Source organism: Peromyscus eremicus, chromosome 11, assembly GCF_949786415.1.
Source record: "Peromyscus eremicus chromosome 11, PerEre_H2_v1, whole genome shotgun sequence".
NCBI classification, from domain to species: domain Eukaryota; kingdom Metazoa; phylum Chordata; class Mammalia; order Rodentia; family Cricetidae; genus Peromyscus; species Peromyscus eremicus.
Window position 1 is genome coordinate 41,694,875 of NC_081427.1, and position 9,099 is coordinate 41,703,973.

At 42.0% G+C, this 9,099-nt stretch overlaps 1 protein-coding gene across 2 annotated transcripts; it reads right to left on the reverse strand.

The window, feature by feature from the left end:
- Positions 1 to 7,343: 7,343 nt before the first annotated feature.
- Actbl2 (actin beta like 2) lies at positions 7,344 to 8,474 on the reverse strand. Of its 2 annotated transcripts, XM_059276425.1 has the most exons (2): positions 8,346 to 8,474; positions 7,344 to 8,219 (listed from the first exon to the last, which is right to left on the reverse strand). In XM_059276425.1, exons 1-2 carry the CDS (start codon positions 8,472 to 8,474, stop codon positions 7,344 to 7,346), a joined length of 1,005 nt encoding a protein of 334 aa, XP_059132408.1. The 2 variants fall into 2 exon arrangements, with proteins under 2 accessions (XP_059132408.1, XP_059132407.1); XM_059276424.1 differs by having other exon boundaries at positions 7,344 to 8,474.
- Positions 8,475 to 9,099: the final 625 nt, after the last annotated feature.

Genomic DNA, 9,099 nt, shown 5'->3' on the forward strand with positions numbered 1-9,099 from the left:
TATTTGGGTCCACTGAACAGCACACCTACCGTAAATTGTTTGATGCTGCGTGTCCTCATGGGGATGAGTAAGGCCAATCACACAATTATTGTGAGGTTAGCAAAGATAAAATGGCCAACTCATGCTGTCCACAGACCTTAACTGTGTTCTCAAGCATGTCCGAGACAGGCTGCCCTGGGTCACATTAACCCTTGAACCGATGCCTGCTCTCCCTCTTCCCTCTCCCTCCTCCCTCCCTCCCCTCACCCATCCCCTATCATTAGTGAGAATAGCTCTTCCCTAGCCTCTTGCGTCTGCTCCCTCCAGACATCTCAGGTTTGAATAGAAAGTATCTTGGGTCTCATTTTTCATCTCACCTGGGCTGGCTTGGTCTAGAAACACCACTTTCACACCCTGCCGCTCCCACACAGGCTACTGATCCTAAACAACCAGTTGTTTACCCCTGGTCAAGACTGTGGTTTTTAGGAATGCTAAACATTAGTTGCTACATCCAGAATGAGGACCATTGTGATCTTTTTTTTTTTTTTTTTTTTTTTTGGTTTTTTCGAGACAGGCTTTCTCTGTGTAGCTTTGCGCCTTTTCCTGGAACTCACTTGGTAGCCCAGGCTGGCCTCGAACTCACAGAGATCCGCCTGCCTCTGCCTCCCGAGTGCTGGGATTAAAGGCGTGCGCCACCACCGCCCAGCCATTGTGATCTTTTCTTCAATGTGCAACTCTGCTCTTTCTAGAAGCTTTCCAATGATCCAGGAGTAACTCAGGTCCTCTGTTGGGTCATTTACAGTTTTCCACATCCCTATAGTCTCCTAAGTCTTATTGGGAACAAGGTGCCTAGTCTTCTAGCAAAAAATCACACCTTAGTGCTTCGGGAGTGCTAGGAATACCTGGATTAGATCACTTTTGGGAGAGTCAGAGGTGGTTTTGAATATGAAGTGCATAGACAGTAGAGAAACCCCACCTCCAGATCCCTCTCCACCTGTCACCAGCAGAGCTGCACATTGCTCGGTTGATTTTTCTCAGAGCTGTTTCCTATAACGTCACTCATAATTGTTCCCATTTTTAATTTAGTTTCTATGTACTTATGTCTTAGAGTCTCATTCAGAGTCCTTGATGAGAACAGGCATACTTCCTGCATCTCATCGGCATCTTTAGTCTTAGCACAGAGTATATTAATCACAATAATTGGAGCTATGATAAAGACAAAGAAACACATTGCCTCCTACCCCCTGCCCCCAGCTCCTGTATGCTGTGACTTGGAACATGTTAATGTACTCCACATTCATGAATTCTGGGTTTCCTTTCTGACTAATCTGAGCTCTCTGCTTCCCTGCCTTGGTCTTACAGTCCCAACTGTCTGCTGGATAACTGACTTTTTGGGTTGTAGCATAAAGGACTATGGCCTATCCTGTCTTGCCTTATCATGTCTGTTCCAAACCATTGTCATTTTGGATTTCAAAATATTTGTATCTGTAGCTCAGAGCTTTTCCTTCCAAGCTCAATTGGCTGTGGTTTTTTTTTTTTTTTTACTTGGGGTATACATGTGTAGGTGTTGTGTAATATGGGGGTACTAGTGTGTGTGTGTTGTCTGCTGTGGTGGAGGTGGCATGTATTATATACGCATGTGTGTGTTGTGTGGTGGTGACTGTGTGTGTTGTATGGTATGGTGGTGATGGTGATGGTGATGGTGGTGTGTTTGAGATACCGCATCAAGGAAGAACTGAGCCTTAGTTTTTCATTCACACGGAAGTATAATATCTTTGGATAATTTTACTTCTAAACATAGTTGTCCCAGGAATATTGCAAAGCATCCTGTAGCCTTGTCCATGCTCTCTGTTCCTGTGAGGGCAGCAAACTTAGCTTCCCTTTGCTGTCAGGGTCAGTTATTTAAGCCAATAGCATTTCCACTACGTCAATCTCCCATCATTAAGAACAACTGAAATGGCTTATGATGGTTAACTTTGCTGTCCACTTGCTGGGCTTGGAATCACCTGGCAGATACACCTCTAAGTTTCTGTGTGAGGCTGGACCCAGAGAAGGTTAACTGAAGAGGGAACAATTGCTCTGAGCATGGGTACCACCATTGCATGGCTTGGGGCTGGGGTTCTGGCCTGAATAAAAGGAGGAAGCCAGCTGAGCACTGGTGTTCATTTCTCACTTCCTGGTCCTTTTGGGCCTCCCCCTGCCACCATGGATCCCACGATGCCTTCTCCACCATAATGGACACTACTCTCCAAAGTTATGAGCCAAAGTAAACCTTTCCTCCCATAAGTTGTTTTTTTTTTCTCTCAGGCATTCAGCCATGATGATAAGAACAGTATTAATTAAAGATCACACGAAAACAATTTATTTCTTTAAATATTGCCTCTTGGCTGAATTCAGCCCATCAACATTTTAGTGAATAAAAAAGAAAATTATGACAACTTAGTCATAATTTATTTATGAGTAGTCTATGATTTTTTTCCCACCCTAGAGTGGAAGAGTTAGTGCATATGCCCAGTGGTGCCTCTCTGAGGGGGTCACAGGGAACATGCAAAGCGGAGGAATGAGACTAGGAAGTTACATCAGTGTTGGTGCCTATGTTCCCTGTTTTACCCCCAAGCAGTAATATAGCCAAGAAAAGCTTTTCTTGGCACCATGTGACCATGAAGGGTATCTGAGTGAGAGCTCTAATAATCGTCATCTTGCTTGTTTGTCTATTTCCTTCGTCATCAGATACGGTGTCATGTGGGTTATGTGTGGCTCAAAGGCCTTATTTCCAAAGCTAGAGAGAATAATAGGGCTTTGACTTTACATGCTTCCAAATGCCCAGTGAAGAGTTTCAGGTGCTTAAATTTCTCAATACCTAAAGAAAGAGGTAAATGCTGATAGACAGGAGTTAGAAATAGGTATGAAGGTGTGTTGTCTGGATAAAACATCTACCATGGCATCATATTGACACCTCTATTTATAACTTAAAGTCATTAGCTACTTTGGATTGCAAATTTTTAATAGGCTGCCAAACAAGGCAGGCAAATCAGTAGAATTTTCACCATTTATGGGGATAGCTTAAAAAATGACAATTACAGTTCAGACAGTTCCTTTCATATTTAAAAAGGAAGTGTTAAGGTATCAATGCTCTGCTCATGTGTGCCTGAGTGTGTGCCCTTACAGTCATTCCAAATGGACTTATCAACATCTGGAAGCTGTATTGGGAAAGCCACATGTTTAGTTCTTAGCTTCAAACATCTTTGAAAGGAATGTTTTGTAAACTAGAGGCTACAAATAGTCAACTGAAAACTTTTCAATGCCTTACAGTGTTCTGAGTTACTGCAGAGTCAGACACCTGAAGCTCTCAACTCTAGGACAATTGGGGGCTGAAAAGCGAGCAGAGGAAGTTATCAGCAAGAATGCAAATGCATTAAAAGAGCTAAAGGTACCACTGCACTCAGCGAATGATGTCCCCCTCCCTCTTTCTCCCCTAGTCTCTCCATGTTTCTTTCTGTCTTTTCCTTACCCTCTGTCTTACTCCTTTTCTTCTTCCTTCTCCCAATCCTTCTTCCTTCCTTTGTTCCCCCACTTGCTTTCAAAGTCTCAGCAGCCATGTGACTAGCACATAGTTTAGAAGAGAGTGCTGATGGATTGTTTGACAAGCAAAGGGCGGTTCAAATCCAGCCTCTTACATTGAAGAGTGGTGGATAGAAAAGGAAAGAGAAGAGAAGAAGAAGGTAGAAAACAGGCCTCTGAGGGAGCACAAACGCTGTTAGACAGGAGCTGGGCTTGGGCAGCATGGATCCCGCCATGTGTAGGGTGGTGTTTGTGAGGTACTGCAGAATCCACAAGTCATTCATGTGTGTTGGATTACTCTGTGTGACCAGCACTAGGAGAACTCAAAGGTGGGTAAACACTGTCTATGTATCTTGTCCTCCAGGTGTTTTTTGATGGTGTGTGGGAGAGTGTGGACATATGCCTGGGAAGAGCATATAAACAGTGCATTAGGAGCACAGCAGAGGATCTTGTTTGTCACTTTACTTTGGCTACACAAGGCCCCATGTAAGAGGTGACACTTGAACATAACCTTAAAGGTTGAGTGCTTTTTTCCTGTTTCTGCCAATGGAAACACTTAAATTAAAAATTAATAACTCCACAGGCCGTGATGGCACATGCCTTTAATCCCAGCACTCAGATGCAGAGGCAGGCAGATCTCTGTGAGTTCAAGACCAGCCTGGTCTACAGAGCGAGTTCCAGGACAGCCAGGGCTACACAGAGAAATTCTATCTCAACAAATTAAAAAAATGAATTAATAACTATTACTCCCTTAGATAGTGTTCATAATGTTGCCTAAGCCATCTAAATTTTTGTGTTCAGTATAACCTGTGTGTGCTTTAAGACAACTTAGGGCTGCCTCCACTCTGTCAGCCCATTAATCTTCTAGTTTTTTAAGTGTCCTCACATGAGTGACAATGGCCTGTGTTTAGTTAGTGAATTTATCTCAGATTATACACACACCTTTTTATTCCACATTGTTTCTCTCACTACTGTATTATAAATCCCCCACTCTCCTTGACACACTTCCCTTGTATCCGGTCACATAAGGCATGGGGGAATTAAGTAATTGGGAAATTAGTGAATGGATGTGTCAAGTCCTAGTCACCCGAAGGATTATTCTTGGTTCATCTTGGAACTGCAGTCCTCACACCTGGGCCCTTTTATATTAGAGAACTTTGAATTGTGTATCTAGGTTGTAGTCCAAACTTTATCCCAGGATTATTTTATCTCACCATTTTAAATGAGCATGTCTACACATCAGAGACGCTTGGGATCAGGCATGTTTTCAGAGGAATATTCCCTATGATTGGGGGAACTACTCTCTGGGGAAACCTACAGCACCAGCTGCATTGTTACTCAGGATGCAGCGTGGGGGAAGGGCAAAGCCATTTGTTATGGCATCCAAACGCCTTCCTCATCTTTGGGTCTGTAATGTGCTGTAGGTTCTTAATCTTTTTTTTTTCCCACCACCCCAAGTTCTTAATCTTAATGGATCTTAATCAAAATTGGTTAAAGATTCCAATTCAGATGTTTAGACAAACTAATGTGATTCTTCTATTTGGTTGCACATTGGGACCCCAAGTCTTTACCCTAGAACTCCTGAGTCAGAATTTCTGAGTCTCAGGTTTGGGAATCTCTCTTTGTAAAAGGTTCTCTGAGTAATATGGTTGATGAGCCAGGCTGGTGAACCACTGCCAAGTAACAGTCCAATTATACTAGTTAAGCACAGGACATTGATTCCAAATTGTAAAGCTATAAGATTGGCTGAGCCCTGATTGAACACATCAGTCAAGCAGTCCATGTATATGAATAGCATATCTAATGACTCAAGGTTTAAATTTCTGTTTGCCTTACAGGGTTAACACGTCCATCTAATGTTGGAGTTCTGTAGTTTACTCCCCTGAGAGTTCATCTCATCTATTCCAGAAACTTTCCATGAGTGGAGGCACAGGTTTTGGTTTTTCTTTCTTTCTAGTAATTCAGAATGTAGGTCAGAATATTTGTGAGGACTCCTCACTCTGTAAATGAGAAGCATCATAGCAATAAATCCGGGATGTTATTATGCTGTTATTATCTCTAACTTAATTACTGAATGCCGGGTCATCCGCTAAACCTTACTATTATGAGGAATTTATAAATGTATCAGACTAGCTATTTAAAAAGTGACCTTTAACTTTACAGGACCAAATGTAGGAGGTTCAAGATGAGGATGAGTAACACGGGGATGAGCAGGTCATGCATAGGCAGCACGGTCCTCTGAGTCACTCTTTTCTTTGGGAAGGAGTGAGGGGAAATAACAGGAAATCCAAAATACAAGTATGATGTAATTCTATTGTAATGAAATTAAATGAAAAGCAAGTCTTATAAAATAAAGTGCCTTTGCAGATTAAAACTTACATTAACTGATAAAGGAAATAAGAAATCATCAAGTTATTTGAAAAGTTCCCTCTTAATCAAAATTGGTGAAAGATTCCAATTTGAATGTTTAAACATATTAGTTTCCAAACAAATATGAAAGAAGAGATTCCCCCCTCCCAAGTATCTGAAAGTATCTTCACAAGCAAATAAACATTTTACATTTTTAGATTAAAAACATGAAAAATATAAATAACCCTGATAACCAAATAATCAGAAATCACAGCATAGATGGAAGAAGACACGGTCACACTTAAAATTAATTGTTAAATCACCACTGTGTTCATTAAAACATCACAAACATCGTAGAAAGAAACATATTTTTTTTGAGAAGCTACTATCTCAGAGACATGCACATAAACAAGTATTTCCAGTCGCTGGATGTAATAAAGAAGAGCTACAATGAAACCTTTCCAAGAAAGCACTTGAGGTTATTGAACTTCTACCAAGATTTATTGCTTACAAAGGAACTGGGGCTGTATTTCCCCATAGTGACATCCTTGCATAATAGAAATATCCAAAATCAAGGCCAACAGCTATTATTCAAGACTCGTTATTATGCTAAGAAATGCAAATAAAATTATTCTTGTCACCCTGTAGTAGAACAAAATTAACTCGGTATAACAATATCTTTCTATGTAAAAAAATCAGGCATCATCTGTAGGGTTGCTGTTTCATGAGTATGATGAAATCCAGTAACTAAGGCATTAAGGTATGTTTGACCAACAGAGCTCCACCTTGAGATGAAAATTTATTTGATTTATATACACTAATGGAACGGTGACTATTTAGTTATGCTTATTTAATAAAGCAATTAATTGAAATACAGAACTACTAAAATGATGTTGACTATTGGTAAGCAAAGAAATTCACGTAAGTTGCTCAGTCAGCCAAATGCATTATTATATTTTAAGATGTAATATTTTACTCCCCTGATGCATATGTGGGTATAGAGAACAATTGACCTGTAAAATTCATTATATCTGTAGAAAGAAGTAAACAAATAAAAAGATTTAATAAGACCTAGTTGCTAAACTTTTATATTGCAGGTTTGTATAGAGTGCTGTTGAATATTTTAGCAGGAACTAGATTTAAAGCTTGGAAATTGTAGTATGCACTCTGGAATTATATTCCTCATGATTTTGCTCCTTGTCACATATTTTCATGTAAGCAAGTCTATATATTTCTTTGAGCCCTACAGGCATAGAAAATAGAATATGATATCAGAATTCCCTCAGCTAATAGAAATCACGGGGTGGTTAGCTGTGTCATAGCTCAGGATACATGAGTGGAGACATGGATTTGTTGGCTTGTATATTCAATAGGAAGCAAACTGTTTACCTTAACTTTACTGGATGAGATGGGTACCATCATTTTGACCTAGAAAAAGGGACATGGAAGCCCACTCAGAAGCATTTTCTATGAACAATGGGAGGGCCAGCTTCATCATATTCCTGCTTACTGATCCACATCTGCTGGAATGTGGACAGGCTGGCCAGGATGGAGCCCCCAATCCAAACAGAATACTTGCGTTCCGGGGGAGCTATGATCTTGATTTTCATGGTGCTTGGTGCCAAGGTTACAATTTCCTTCTGCATCCTGTCGGCAATGCCTGGGTACATGGTGCTGCCTCCAGACAGCACAGTGTTGGCATATAAATCCTTGCGAATATCCACATCACACTTCATGATGGAGTTGAATGTTGTCTCGTGGATCCCACTGGATTCAATGCCTAGAAAGGAAGGCTGGAAAACGGCTTCTGGGCAACGGAAGCGTTCGTTTCCAATGGTGATCACCTGCCCATCAGGGAGCTCATAACTTCTTTCAAGGGAGGATGAAGCCGCTGCAGTGACCATCTCCTGCTCAAAGTCCAGGGCTACGTAGCACAGCTTCTCTTTGACATCCCGTACAATCTCCCGCTCAGCTGTGGTAGTGAAGTTATAGCCTCGTTCCGTCAGGATCTTCATGAGGTAATCAGTCAGGTCTCTGCCTGCCAGATCCAGTCGTAGAATGGCATGGGGCAGAGCATAACCTTCATAGATGGGCACAGTGTGAGTGACCCCATCCCCAGAATCCATCACGATACCTGTAGTCCTTCCCGAAGCGTAGAGGGACAGTACAGCTTGGATAGCTACATACATGGCGGGGGTGTTGAAAGCCTCGAACATTATCTGAGTCATCTTTTCCCGGTTGATCTTGGGATTGAGCGGTGCCTCAGTGAGAAGAATAGGATGCTCGTCGGGCGCTACGCGTAGCTCATTATAGAAAGTGTGGTACCAGATCTTCTCCATGTCGTCCCAGTTGGTGACAACTCCATGTTCAATGGGATACTTCAGAGTCAAGATGCCTCGCTTGCTCTGGGCCTCATCTCCCACATAACAGTCCTTCTGGCCCATACCAACCATGACCCCCTGGTGTCGGGGACGCCCCACCATGGAGGGGAACACAGCCCGAGGGGCGTCATCACCACCAAAACCTGCCTTGCACATCCCAGACCCATTATCTACTACCAAGGCAGACAAATCATCATCAACCATGGTTGCTGGCTAGGATCTTCCAGATGGATGAACAGAAGGTGAATAGAGGTAAGTTCTAGACTCAGATGTGCAAGAAAGAGAATGGATAATCAGAGAACACTTCACAACTGCCTTCAGAGAAGGAAGTCTGCACCTTGATCACAGTATTTAAAGGAACATATTGACCCCACCCATGTCCTATCCCACCAGTTCCCAGCATTTCTGGGTGGGGCTACCTTTGAGGTATTAATAATGATGATAATTACAGAAATCATTATTAGGCCTTCTTTCATAAAGAGAAAATTGGCTACCAAGTGGCTAAATCTCAGGGTACTGTAATTAGGCAACCCACACACAGCTGCCAGTCTGCTTGGCGAGGTCTCTAGATAACTACGTGATGCAATGGGGAATGTAACCACGAGATTAAAGAGAGCTGGAGACGGGACGGGTGTCTGTGCTGGAAGGACCGCTCCCCTTCAGCTTACACTCTGAGACCATTTACCTTTGGCTTTTCCGTTTTGATACATTATTCATCTGAAGAGTCTGACTCTGTCTTTACTGTTTCAAGATTTTCTTTCCCGTTGTTACAAGATGTCGCGAATGGTAGAAGCTGTTTTAATGAATGAAAATAATGAACGGCCACGGG